The sequence below is a fragment of the Beta vulgaris genome, chromosome 3 (genome assembly GCF_026745355.1).
Source record: "Beta vulgaris subsp. vulgaris cultivar EL10 chromosome 3, EL10.2, whole genome shotgun sequence".
NCBI lineage: Eukaryota > Viridiplantae > Streptophyta > Magnoliopsida > Caryophyllales > Amaranthaceae > Beta > Beta vulgaris.
The window spans coordinates 297,721-311,769 of record NC_079204.1 but is presented as its reverse complement, the minus strand read 5'-3'; the positions used below and the strand labels follow the sequence as shown (position 1 = coordinate 311,769).

The 14,049-nt window shown below is 37.3% G+C and overlaps 2 protein-coding genes across 8 annotated transcripts; both read left to right on the top strand.

Moving 5' to 3' along the window:
* The first annotated feature begins 435 nt into the window (after window positions 1–435).
* LOC104887870 (probable protein phosphatase 2C 34) lies at window positions 436–7,237 on the top strand. Of its 6 annotated transcripts, none has more exons than XM_048640716.2 (6): window positions 2,164–2,301; window positions 3,535–3,775; window positions 4,217–4,534; window positions 5,430–5,547; window positions 5,686–5,909; window positions 6,655–7,237. In XM_048640716.2, the coding sequence occupies exons 2-6, from the start codon at window positions 3,539–3,541 to the stop codon at window positions 6,868–6,870; spliced, it is 1,113 nt and encodes a 370-aa protein (XP_048496673.1). In that variant the 5' UTR covers window positions 2,164–2,301; window positions 3,535–3,538; the 3' UTR covers window positions 6,871–7,237. The 6 variants fall into 6 exon arrangements, 5 of the variants coding, with proteins under 5 accessions (XP_048496671.1, XP_048496673.1, XP_048496672.1 ...); XM_048640715.2 differs by having other exon boundaries at window positions 2,243–2,382; XM_010672635.4 differs by lacking the exon at window positions 2,164–2,301 and adding an exon at window positions 2,308–3,272.
* Window positions 7,238–8,464: 1,227 nt separating this feature from the next.
* On the top strand, window positions 8,465–13,943 carry LOC104887868 (uncharacterized). Of its 2 annotated transcripts, none has more exons than XM_010672632.4 (8): window positions 8,465–9,019; window positions 10,210–10,706; window positions 11,305–11,470; window positions 11,562–11,612; window positions 11,729–11,911; window positions 12,067–12,166; window positions 12,353–12,999; window positions 13,476–13,943. In XM_010672632.4, the coding sequence occupies exons 2-8, from the start codon at window positions 10,243–10,245 to the stop codon at window positions 13,833–13,835; spliced, it is 1,971 nt and encodes a 656-aa protein (XP_010670934.1). In that variant the 5' UTR covers window positions 8,465–9,019; window positions 10,210–10,242; the 3' UTR covers window positions 13,836–13,943. The 2 variants fall into 2 exon arrangements, with proteins under 2 accessions (XP_010670934.1, XP_048496670.1); XM_048640713.2 differs by lacking the exon at window positions 8,465–9,019 and adding an exon at window positions 9,070–10,105.
* Window positions 13,944–14,049: the final 106 nt, after the last annotated feature.

Genomic DNA, 14,049 nt, shown 5'->3' with positions numbered 1-14,049 from the left:
GTGCCTCTATTTGTATTATTGTAGATATGTGTCACTATTAGAGCCGTCTCAGATAATTTTGAAATCCTATGTTAGGTATTAACATGAGCGCTATGAAGCTATAGAAAGGATCCACAATCCCATTTTTTTTATTACTGAATTAAATTTTTAATTAAAAATGGTTGAAAAAATTATTAATCTTCTTAAATATTTCAATGTTATTTTCATTTTTAGGAAGACGACACCTTAAATATAATAGTAAGGTATTCCAAAAATAAAACTAAATAATCAATGATATATGAAAAAAAGATAAAAAGATTAGGGGCTCACCCTACTGACACTGATATCATGACTTAAATATACAACATTTGTTATCGGACCACAATCGCAAATTGTCATAACCGATAAAAACCGTATATAATATTTATGAAATAGGAAATTCTCCATAAAACAAACACTTTGGGCTTACACCTTGCCTTTTGGCCTCTTGGGCAAGAGGAGATGGACTCATCTCCACAATCTATACAATTTTTATTGCAACAAGAGGAATCAATACAATATACAAAACCTATATGTATATTAGTGTCATTTGCTAGCAAATTTCCAAAACATGGACGACTTTGATGCACTACTAGCATCAAATTCCAAAGACCCGCGCACAATTCACGCCCACATTATCAAAACAACAAACAACCAACTTTCTCTCCCATTGCACAACAAACTCATCACTCTTTACTCCAAATTCAACCGATTTTCCGACGCATTTGAAGTTTTCCGGCAAATCCCATCTCCCAATGTCGTCTCTTGGACTTCCCTTATCTCTGGAAACCCTAATTCTCGACTCTCTCTCCTCCATTTCATCTCCATGCTTCGCCACCCGAAACGACCCAACCAACGAACTTTGGCCGCCATTATCAAAACTTGCGCAACTCTCTCTCTCTTCTCCTTCGGTCAGCAGATTCATTCTCTTTCCTTTAAGCTTTCTCTCTCCTCTCAGCCTTATTGCGCGTCTGCCCTTGTGCATTTATACTCGAAATGTAGGCTCCCTGATCATGCACGCAAGGTGTTCGACGAAATGCCTGAAAGAGATAATGTTTGTTATTCGTCTATGGTTGTTGGGTTTGCTCAGAACTCACGCCCTGTTGAGGCTTTAGCTCTTTTTGCGGAGATGGTGTCTAAGAATGTGAGTTCCACTGTGTATAGTGTTTCGGGTGCGCTTGGTGCTGGTGCTGAGCTTGCTGCTTTGGAGCAATGTAGGGTGGTTCATGCTCATGGAATTGTAACTGGTTTGATTAGAGCTGTTTATGTGAGTACTGGGTTGGTGACTGCGTATGGGAAGTGTGGGATGGTGCTGGATGCTAGGAGGGTTTTCGATGAGTCGTTGCGAGATATGAACATTGTTGGATGGAATGCAATGATGGCTTCTTATGCTCAACAAGGAGATCAATCTTCTGTACTTGAGCTTTTTGGTTTAGCAGAATCCCACGGACTTGTTCCGGATGATTTCAGCTTCTTAGCTGTCTTAACATCTTTGTACAATGCAGGTTTGGCTGATGAGACAGAGTGTTGGATTAAGCGGATGAAAGTAGATTATGGTCTAACTCCGTCGTTAGAGCACTATACGTGTTTGGTGGGTGCATTGGGTAAAGTTGGGAGATTGGATGATGCAGAGCGGATTGCTATGACTATGCCTATCAAACCGGATGCTGGTGTTTGGAGGGTTTTACTGTCAGCAAGTGCAGCTCATGGTGATGCTGATGTTGCTTGGAGGATGAGTAAGAGACTATTAGAGCTTGACCCTTATGATGATTCTGCATATGTGATAGCTGCTAATACATTTTCAGTCTCGGGGAGGTGGAATGAAGCTGCACATGTTAGGAAGATGATGAATAATGTGCGAGTGAAGAAGGAAGGGGGGAGGAGTTGGATGGAAGTGCGAGGAGAAATACACGTGTTTTTGGCAGGCGACAATGAGCATGAACAAATAAAGGAGATTTATGCAAAGCTCGCAGAACTCATGAAGGAGATAGAGAAGTTAGGTTATGTGCCAAATTGGAGCGAGATGTTGCACGATGTAGAGGAGGGGGAGAAAAGAGAAGGTCTTTCATATCACAGCGAGAAGTTGGCATTGGCATTTGGGGTGTTAAGTGGGGCAGCACCTCCTGGAAAGCCTTTTAGAATATTGAAGAATCTAAGAATTTGCAGGGATTGCCATGAAGCCTTTAAGTATTTTAGCAGAGTTTTGGAAAGGGAGATTATTGTACGAGATGTCAACCGATACCATAGATTTCTCGATGGAAGCTGTACTTGCGGAGATTATTGGTAACCCGTGTGTAGTGTTACAACATTACCAGCTATGGCAACTGGCAAATTGCTTTATTTTTTAATCAGCTGCCACAGCTGGTAAATGTTTTACGCTATCTATTTTTTAAGGAATAATGGAAGGAAAAGTAAACTGTCATAAATTTCTTGATAACATTCTTTAGTATTATGAGCGGTAACTAACTTCACCAGTTTAACTACTTGAGAGAACATTTTTTGATATCCTAATTTTCCATCCACTAGTTTTTCCAAGTAAGCAGCTTGCGTATCTATCTCGGTCCAAGCTGTAGTCTTAGAGACAGTTGGCATTCTTGCAGCCATGTCTTTTGTTTATAGATCCATAATATTGCAGCACTTGTTGTTACATTTGTTTAAGGAAAAAGTAGATTCGCATATGGCCTTTGGCATTCTTATTTTGTATAAGTTGTCGACGTCGTATGGCTATTTTATACTAGATTATCTTGCATCACAGCACACAGGCACCAATAGTTTTATATCGATAAAAGCTTATCTTCATACTAAATTAAGTACCACTGACCATTTAATCTCAATGTAACCAATATTAAATCCTATCACCACTAACCTGATTTGTTTAAATTTTACAAGTCATGTTAGCAAAAGTTACTTGCCATAAGCCGACTTTGCATAGAATAATACATGAGATTAGTTGAGCTAGCTTATAAGTTCCAAAATTGCTTCGTAAAGAAAATACCCATTCTTGTTCAAGCTTCAATGCTACAACGTCACTTTTAATGCGAAAATATAGAAATATCCTTTTCCGCGTCTAAGAGTTAATCAGTTGATCATCGTTGACAATCTCACGGGATCGAAATACTATATATAGAATAGGGTGGTATGTGAGATAGAAGGTGAATTACCTATATCAAGAGTTTGAAAGCATTTGAATCCCCTCTTATTATTAGAATTTCTTGGGACTTGCTGCAACATATCATAAACTGCTTACGGAGCAGGTAATACACTCTTGAATTCTCTTGTTTACAAGTAGTAGAGAGCTTTATATCTTGCAAGAAGTCAGGGGATGTTGTTTTAGTTTAGCAATGAAGCTTACTGGATGTTATTTCATTCTACGTGGTAGTTATGTGTTTATAATTCGATGTATTTGAAACTTCATCTGAAATTCAATTAGTGGCCGCCATGAGAAAAAAAAGTCTCTCAGGAGACAATCTCCCAATTGGCTTGGGGTGTTGATGTTGCTGTATAATTTATTTGCAGAACCATGGTGCAATTTTCCTCTCTTTTTGAAGGACTTGCAAGGGGTGTTTCATCGAAGGCCAGGAGCATTAAGAATGATAAGGAAAGGGAAGCTGCTGATTCATTGGCAGATGAGGCAAGGAAGAATCACCTCATTGTAAGATGTCCTGGTGCAAAAACTGCAAGGTCCAATGCTACTGCATCCGTTTTCTCCAAGAAAGGGGAGAAAGGAATAAACCAAGATTGCTTGACAGTGTGGGAGGTATGTTACAAATTATATTCGAGGACTTTGTATGTCATTATTTTTTTTACTGCTGGGGGGGGGGGAGTGTTGATGGTATGATCTGAAGCTTCCCCTACTTGGCCCAGCCTATTGAAGGCCTCGGGGATCCGGCCACACGGCTAGAGCTAGACGTGACTACCAAACACTTCTCCACACCACAAAACACAACTGGGCCAAGCTGAAATATTTGTCACCTCAAAAGTTGGCCAAAGCACATGTGCTGGACTCATGTTTAAGCTTTATGATAGGTGGTATGATGTACTTGGGGAGCAAATGCTCTTTGACTGTATTAATGTATATTGTCTTATAGTATCACTTTGGAGTATAGAATAACATGTTTACTTTTTTTTTTTTTTATACGAAGTATGTTATAAATGATGCAGATCTTGTTCTAATCCTATGTGTATGAAATGAATGCAGGAGTTTGGTTGCCAACAAGATATGACGTTCTGTGGAATTTTTGATGGCCATGGTCCCCTCGGTCATTTTGTTGCTAAATGTGTCAACAAATCGTTGCCATCTTTATTGCTACGCAATTGGCAGGATTTCCTCGCTGTCCATTCACTTGAATTTGATCTAGATGCGGAATTGAATCATTTGACTAAAAAAGCCCGAGATTTTTCCATATGGAAGCAAGCATATTTAAGGACTTGCTCAGTCATTGATCAAGAATTAGAGAGACATCCAAGAGTCGACTCATTTGATAGTGGGACTACAGCTTTGGCAATTGTTAGACAGGTATTGGTCAAGATTCTGATACTTTGAGCTAGTTGTGTAAACTTGCTGGCCTATATGACTAGTTGGTCCTTAATGCATTTTGCTTCGAAGTATAACCTTGCTCTTGTTTGTTTTCATCTTCTCACTTTTTTGTAGGCCCAAGCTTGTACTTTGTTATAACTTGGTCTTCCCTAATTGTACAAGCATGTTTCTCAAAATTGAGCATCACCTTAAAATTATAGCTGACTGTTATGAGTTTGCGATCAATGGATGGAGGGAAAGTATATTACTCTTGATGAGGCATAAGACTCCTTGTGAGTTCATAGGTGAGTATATCTTTGTGTAGGATCCTCTAATCTGAACTATGGATCACCAATATATGTTGAGATTGAGAGTAAATATAGCAGTCTAAGGTTTATGATTGGGGACTGGGATAATGGTTTCACTTGAAGAAGGGTCGGTCACTTTGTAATTTTATAGAAATATATTTCCAAGTGCAAAATGTAAACTACCCAGGCCTTCCTCAATTTGTTGATTAAATGAAAGATAAATGGCTGTTATTAACATTTTAATGGTAATATATAATAAATTATTAGTCTACGAGCTTCTTCATTACACGAAGATGAGATATTTTTGTGCATCTGCCGATTCCATGTATGAGAGTGTTCACAACCCATGGAGAATATATCGTATGAATTACAAAAATTAAGTTCTAAGAAGAAAGGATAACATAATTTAGCTTATTGTGGCTTTGTCAGATCAAATTTCCCTCAGACATGTTTTTTTTTTTTTCTTTTTAATGCATATTTTTCTAAATTCTTAGCTTTTTGTGCAAGCTGTTCCTTTCTAAGAGTTGCTATTTTCTTGACAGTAAAAAATTTAGTTATTATTGACATTTTTTTTTGTTATGCATCAGGGTGAAACCCTCACTGTAGCTAATGTTGGAGACTCTCGTGCTGTACTAGCTACAATGGGTGAAAGTGGAAAATTGGTGCCAGTTCAACTAACAGTCGACTTCAAGCCCAACTTACCACGTTAGAGCTCTCTATCTCTTCCTCTTCCCTATCCCCCCCACCCCCAACTTACGAAAAAATGGGAAAGATATCTTTTATGTGGTTCTTTCTTTTTCGTGGTTTAGAAATCTGACAGCAATTTATGTGTGCCATCTACAGAGGAAGCAGAAAGAATAGGGCTATCAAGAGGACTAGTATCTTGTTCTCATGATGAACCAGGGGTTTATAGGCTCTGGCAGCCAAATAAAGGAACCCCAGGGCTGGCACTATCACGAGCGTTTGGAGATCACTGCATGAAAGATTTTGGGCTTATTTCTGAGCCTGAAGTTACAGAGAGGCACATTACAAACAGAGACCAATTTGCCATCTTGGCAACTGATGGGGTGAGCTTGTTTAATCCCTTTAGATATGTTGATCTCCTAATTATATCTGTTCTGTGCTTGTTCCATGCTTATTACCCTAGGACCTAGGATTAGCTACGCATCATCAAGCCTCGGGAACGATGGGTTTATTCTCACTATATCGTAGTAGAAGAAACTTGTTCGATTAAAGATTATTCATGAAAATTTATTGCTTGCTTCTTTACTCCATATATTTTGGCATGAACTCGTAATAGTTAGATGATGGTTCTGTTTCTTTCTTTGCTCTTTTTTTTTTTTTTTTTTTTTTTTTTTTTTTTTTTTGAATTGATTAGGCACTTCCATTCTTCATCCTGCCAATAATGAACTTTTTTTTTTTGAAAGAAAGAAAAGGGATTTCATTAGTATTTCGCCAAACGGCACTTACAAGTCATTTCTGAAAAACATAATGCCAATAATGAACTTTGCCACATAGTCTTCGGTATTATTATAGTTCTTGCATTGACTTTCGCAAAAAAGTTTGTTTTATAAACCGACTGGAGATTATTTCCATAAAAGAACACATCTCATGAAGTTCCTATTTCCACGGAAATATTACTAAGATAGCTGGTCTTCCGTTGAACCACAGAAAGCCAAAGTCAACATTTGCAGTTAGATTAGGATATATTTGATGGCCTACCATCTTGTTTTAACAAACATCATGACGTTTATGCTACTTTGTCAATCTTTAAATGCCTAACAAGTACATTATTGTCGGTTTATAATTCAGGTGTGGGATGTTCTCTCCAATGAAGAAGCTGTGCAGATTGTTTCTTCAGCACCAACGAGGGAAAAATCTGCAAAGAGGTTAGTGAAATATGCAGCTCATGCATGGAAATCTAAGCGACCTGGTGTAGCCATGGATGACATATCCGCCATCTGCATGTATTTCCACGGCTCTTTAACTTCCTATCAAGTACAGAGAGCGCATAAAAGTTGTATATAAGGGTGAGATGTAGCCCCTCTTGTCCCGTGAAGTTTGTCACATTTTTGAAAAAGTTGGTCTATTCCCCTACCAGTTAAGTACATGTTATAATGCACATAACACTTAGGTGAGAAGAGTTATTCTTTTTGAAACTTGTATATGGTCGCTATTTTTGAAAAACATGACAAACATTACGGGATAGAAGAAAGTAACTAGTGTAGCATTGAGTTTGTAGGTGAACAATTTGGAGTAGACACACGGGTTTACTACGTCTGTGATGCTCCTGTTCCTGTTATCAGAGTGTATTTAGTATTTACCTAGAATTGTCTTGAAAAGAGAAGTGAACTAGTGATGGTTATATATATATTTCGACTTCGGTCGACGGTCATATACCTTTCTTGTGTTATGCTATATATATAAGTAATGTAATTGCCAAAGATCAACATCTGAATTGCTATGAACTTTGCCTAGAAAACAAAGTTGATATGAAATCAATAGTTCTTTTGGCACGCTCAGTGGAGTTGGTGCCTCAGACAGGAATTGTACAAATAAGGCTCATAAGCTTTATGAGCAAGCATGATTTTAAGATGATATCATTGATGATTTTATGAGCAAGCATGATTTTAAGATGATTTTAAGACCAGAGACTTTGACAGCAAGTTCTGGAGTGGAGATCCCTTAAGAGAGAAAACGATGCATACATATTGAATTTAGATGGACGAGCCGTGGATTTTGCTAGAGGGGAAGAAGCAACCGTTAGAATTGACGTATGGTTGGTTTAGTAGACGACGATAAAATATTAATGGTGGTAGTGATAATAAATTTAAATAGGAAATGAATAAAATAAATAGAACGAATTAAACTTTATTAATATTTGAGAAAAAACATTAATATGAAACTTTATTTTTACAAGACTAACATAACTACATAAGTTATCTCGATTTTACACAATGAGTTTTGTTGGATGCACATCTAGCATATTTAGGAATTTGGCGTTGTATTTTTATTTTCTTAAAAGTATCAAAAATTATTTGTTACCGTTAATAAAGTTAGTTATTAGATATATATGTCATAATCAATGTTAATAAAGTTAGTTATTAGATATATAAGTCATAATCAATGTTAATCCTATACAAGAACATTAATGAGATTATTCTAATCAAGAAGTGTCCCATCATACACCAAATCTAAATTTGATTTGCATCCCTTAATCCTAAACTTCAAAGAGCATATACATATCTATAAATTTGGTTGGGTCCAAGTTTTATTCACATTCTCATTGATAATTAGCTATTCTAAATACTTGATTGTGAATTCGCCTATTTATTTCCATTCTCATGTTTGGAACATGATATGAGCTATTATCGTTATTTTTAATTAATGTACACACGAAAAAGTATATGTAACTAGTTAGAAATATGAAATACCTCTAATTCAGCACGGATATACCAAAAATGTCACTTAAAACATTTTTCTTCCTAGCAATTTCCTTCTTCTTCCAAACCTCAAATCAGTCCATGACAACGTTTTCGTCCAAAGTCCAAACCTCCCCCGACAATGGAATCCTTTGTTTTCATCTTTTGACCATCTCCTATTAACATTGCCAATGACGGGGACAAAGACTATATTTTGCCATCAAATGATGCGGGCGATTTTGCACTTTTCTTGACATATTGAAAAATTAAGGTACTTTACCACTTAAATTACACCCTCAATCCCTCATTAATCATTACCTCTTAAATTTGAAAATAAAATTAATACTTGATTTCACCCCCTAATTTACCCTCTCTCATTACTCCTATTATCGAAAGCAAAATTGAATAACATCACCTATTTTGAATTACTTGAACCCAAATACCTAACAAAAAAAAAATACTCGATATATCGTCCGAGCCAACAACTAGGAGAGTAGTAGTACTAAAGTAGTGTTTTAGTAATATGATTAATATCTGCTCTGTTGTGATATCTGAGTTCTGACCATCATGCGTCAGACCATCTAAATTCTAATACAGCTCTGACTAAATACTTGATGAACAAAATCTGAGCTTCTTCCTCCATGAATGTAATTCACGAATCTCGAGGACGATTACGCATTATTGATCTCTGTCAACGCCGCATTCATCCGCCGTATCAACAACCAATCAACGCCGTCAAATCTGCTGTTTTTTAGGTCAAATTTTCCACATTTTATGATTCCTTTAATCTCTTAATGTATAATGTACTATTTTATTGCAATGCGATTATTTCTAAGAAATCTCCACGATTGAAGTTTTTCTTCTTTTTTCATTTTATTGATCAATGTGTTAGTGTGTTATAGCTACATGAAGTATTAAATCTTTGTGAATTTTGTGAAGCTAGTGAATCGATTTTTTTTTTTTTTCCGTGTATTTTGGACATTAAGAAAAAAATGAATTATGTACATAAAAACTGCGTTTGGTGATTGGTCTGAAGTGAGAGTTATACTTGAATTTATCTTTTTTGTTTCTGAATTTGATGTCAATTGTAGATATCTATTCTCAGTATGGTTACTTAACTATGTACAAAAAGAACTTGAATGGACTGGGTTCAGAATAACTTTGTGCACCAGAAACCCTATGATATGGTCAATTTTCATTTGATATAATCAGTTTTTATATAATATAATCATCTTTTATATAGTCAGTTTTTATATGATATAGTTAAATTTTCTGATTTAGTCAGTTTTCGTATGATATAGTCGGTTTTTCTTCTAATATAGTCAGTTTTTGTGTGATAAAGGAAGTTTGGGTGCATAATAAATTGTGTGAACTCGGTCCATCCAAGACATTTTGAACTATGTATAAAAATGTTTTTGAGATCGACAAGAATCCTTAGGAAAGGATCATGATAAGGACTCGGTTTAGGAGAAAGGGAATTGATATGTGGAATTCCACGTTTTAGAATCTTTTGAAGTATACAGTTTGTTAACTACCGCTGGTAAATCATAATTTAAAATAGAACTTTTGTAGGGAATTGTGTTTGGGACTTAATTTTGTTATAGTAATGCTAGAATTTTATGTGTCATCAAGCTAGCTCCTCAGTCCAACCTAATTCTCACCAGAAGGCAGCTTATTGCTTAAATGCAATCGATAGCAGCTGCTTGCCGGCGACAATCTGGTTGATATATGTGTATTCTGTGTTGATTTAGTTGGGAAAATTGGCAGGGGCTGCAAGATATGGTTAAATCGTTTCACCGTTGATAAAGATGAAGAAATTCATTGTTTGTGTAATTTGTAATGTATGAACTCCTGACCCCCCCCTCCCCCTCAAATATACAAGATTACATCATTTTTGTATGGTTAATCGTTTGATCTCACAAGTAACTTTTGTGAATGCCTGCAGGGTGCTCTATTTTGCCTGTATTGAGCTTTAATTATGTGGAAGTTTAAGCCCTTTACGCATAAGGAACCGACAGGACTTGAAGGCCGCTATATTGATATTGGTGACATTAAAGTTCATGTTAAGAATGTCATTGCTGAGGGAGGATTCTCTTGTGTTTACTTGGCTAAAGGTGCATTGAATGCGTCCAAGCAGTATGCTTTAAAGCATATCATATGCAATGACCAGGAATCGTTAGATCTCATAATGAAGGAGATCCAAGTGATGAAATTTCTTAAAGGACATCCTAATGTAGTTACGCTTCATTCTCATACTATATTGGACATGGGTAGGACAAAGGAAGCTCTTCTTCTGATGGAATATTGTGAGAAATGTCTGGTACATATTTTGGAGGGTAGAGGAAGCGGTTATTTTGATGAGAAACAAGTCCTAACAATTTTTAGGGATGTTTGTAATGCAGTTTTTGCAATGCATTGCCATTCTCCACCAATTGCCCATCGGTAAGGAGCATGCCTTCAGCATTTTTCCTGTTTATGTTATGCTTTTACTTCTAATAGTAGTTGCAATCTTGAATTCATTATATTTTCTGAATAGGTAATGCAAAGCACAAATTCACTTTATGGTCTTTATTTCAAGATTTCCACTCGGTAGGCTAGTGAGATTGTAGGGTAGTGCCTAAGACCTGAGTTTGACACCCATTCCGCATCACCTAGCCATTTGTGGTTCTTTTGGGAGTCCCCTTCCGTCCAAAGCAATGAAGGTACAAAGGAAAAGGGAAACACTGTTTACACCCAATCACATTGTAAATTTGCTGCATTTTGACACCATGGAGTTACTGCTGTCCTTGTATGTTCATGAAACATTCAATGTGGTTACATGTCTCAGCAGTATATGTTTTCGATTTACTTCTCCCTGGTTTTGGACAATTTGTTGTTTCTTAGTTCTCTCCACTCCAGAGTAGGTCGTGCGGGATTACTTTCTTTTCTAGTGGTGTCAAATAGTGGAACTGCAGCTGGCTGGAATCATTGATTAATATATATCCTCTTTTTTCACTTTAATGTCCTTCGATAATTGCTTACTCTTCCTTCTTTTATTCAGTGACTTGAAGGCTGAGAATCTTTTGCTGGGCTCAGATGGGATATGGAGATTGTGCGACTTTGGAAGCACGTCTACCAATCACAAGCGCTTTGAAAAACCTGAAGAAATGGGAATCGAAGAAGACAATATCAGGAAGCACACAACACCTGCTTATAGGGCGCCTGAGGTTGAAAGAACTTGCTTGTCTTGATCCATTAAATTATGATTTGAAGTTTTAATATGATCTCTCCTTATATCCCTGTTTTTGGCTGGAATAGATGTGGGATCTGTACCGAAGAGATCTTATAAGTGAGAAGGTGGACATATGGGTAAGTTGATCCTCAACTTGTTTGTCTATAAGCACAAGGCTGTATTGTCACGCATGTGTACATGTTATGAGTTATGAATGCTACACACATCTGAGATGAAAATCCTTGTTCTTTAGGCTCTTGGTTGCTTGCTCTATCGTATATGCTATCTCAAATCTGCATTCGATGGTGAGTCAAAGCTGCAGGTTCTGAATGAGAATTATCGCATCCCAAATTTACCAAAATACGGTGCGCCTATTACTGATTTAATACGAGATATGCTTAACTCTTCCCCGGACTCAAGACCAGACATCACACAGGCAAGAACTTTGGTTGATTGGCCATTTATCTCCATGAACTTAGGTTAGATTTAAATCATAAATAATGATGAAAATATAGGCATAATTTAATTGTTCGCATTTTTGTTGTTGGTGTCCGGAGTTCGCTTTTCTAATTGTGGCATTCATGACAGCAGGTCTGGTTTCGTGTCAATGAACAATTGCCTGTTGGATCACAGAAGTCATTACCTGATCAAGCACCTCATATGCGTGAAACAGCTTTAGACATCTCTGAAGGTACTCAGCACTCACTTGAGATGTGCTCAAAGATTGGTGTTGACCAGATGTCTATGTACTCTAACCTGTATGCTCTTCTCTCATGAGATAATTAATTTTTGTCAGTTCGTATAATGAAGATTCCTGAATCCTGAAGAATGTCGATTGAAGTTTTTAATTTTGATATAACCCTTTCTGCTGTACTAGGAATGATTAAGACACTGTCTAGATGTTCAAATATTGCGTGTCAGAGAAGCCCATCACCCGTGCGATCATCAGATAAATCAATTCATATGTCAACTTCAAACGCTTCTTGGGATGGGACTGGAGGGGAACCACTTGGTGCCTTTTGGTCAACAGAGTATGCTAAGGAAACTCTTGTCCCTCAGGACAAAGGTTTACCAACATTTAATGATGAAGTATCAACCTTCAAAGAAGATAGAAGCCGAGTAAAGAAACATAATGTGCCTGAAAAAGTTGGCCCTTCTGGGAGGGACAACAGGCAAGCTAATCCAGTGATTTCAAGTAGCACTACAACTTTTGATAATGAGGCTTTCAACACCTTTGTTGCTGAGTTTGATACGTCTATTCTCAGCCCTATTAGCAGTGGCACGAAATTGGGGACGGACAGCTCTTTGGAGGCTGGGATAGGTAGGTTACGGGAGCAATTGAAGCAAGCTAATGCGGAAATAGCAGAGATGACTTCTAAGTATGATAAGCTTACTGCAATCTGTAGATCACAGCGACATGAATTAAAGGAGCTGAAGCAGGCCTTGGCTGCCAGAAGTTCATCACCAAAAAGGGAGGCCGCCAGGAACCAGTCATCCTCCAGATATCAAGCGACCAATTCTCAGGTATGATCCCACCCTGAATGAAAAAATTATAAGGATTCCCCTCACCTAAACCTTTTTTGAAAATAAGGACAACTTTGGAGTCATATGGTCTGCACATCAAAATTATTCAGAAATATCCAAATCTGAAGTATACATACTAATGTGCCACTTGATAGGCATAACCTACAACTTGCTGTCAAAAGCCTTCAGTTAGGATCGTCTTCGTTTCTTTTCTTCCATTTCTTCTCTCTAAATTGTGACAGCTAAATTGGAAAAGAAGAAAATAAATCCCAAAGAGATCCTCGGTCTTCATTTTCCCCCTTCATGCAATTTTGACAGTTGATATAGGAAACAGAGTGGATCGCGGCTATTAGTCATCATGGATCTTTTAAATGTGGAGATCTACAGCAGAACTAGTTGCAAGTTCGCTTGCTTGTATTGCCTTGTTCGTGCAAATACTTATTTGATATTAACTTGATATACTTGGATCATGTCAGAGAGTGAAAATTGAAGGCACGGTATGGGAGCTCCAAGAAGGTTTGTTTGACAAGAATTCCACAAACCCAGAACCAAAGACATGGCAAGCCTTTGCGAATGATACCAGTACACCAACATCTATAGGTCATCCTTCCAAGTCCGTTAAGAATAGGAGCGGTCACTCCAGCAAACAAGATGCTTCAGTTGGATCAACCAAAAATGGATGGGGATTTGGTAATGATAACTTCGCTGCAGTTTCCGCTGCCAGCTCTCGGATCATTCGACCTGGTGCAGGCAGTACTTCACTACGTTTTGGAGATTCAAATAAGTTAGCAAGCAAGAATACGGCCTCTCAACCAGCAGGCTGGGCTGGTTTCTAACTTTCTTCAGGAAGAAAATATAGTCATTTTGTTATAATACTCAGTATGATTTTGCATGATGAAACGTCATATAGTTACATGATAATATGAGATTCCTTATTATATTTAGACATTGTTTGAAGCCATTTGATATGTTGGCTAGTGACTCATGGTAATAATCTACTCCCTCCGTTTCATCTACACATTTTCCTTTTTAGTCCGTTTCTTTATAATC

Bases quoted from the DNA above. Each gene is read 5' to 3' on its own strand.
- LOC104887868 (XM_010672632.4), top strand. From the start codon at position 10,243: ATGTGGAAGTTTAAGCCCTTTACGCATAAGGAACCGACAGGACTTGAA. The intron at 10,707-11,304 runs GTAAGGAGCATG...TCTTTTATTCAG, and splicing joins TCTCCACCAATTGCCCATCG to TGACTTGAAGGCTGAGAATC. The intron at 11,912-12,066 runs GCAAGAACTTTG...TCATGACAGCAG, and splicing joins CAAGACCAGACATCACACAG to GTCTGGTTTCGTGTCAATGA.
- LOC104887870 (XM_048640714.2), top strand. From the start codon at position 590: ATGGACGACTTTGATGCACTACTAGCATCAAATTCCAAAGACCCGCGC.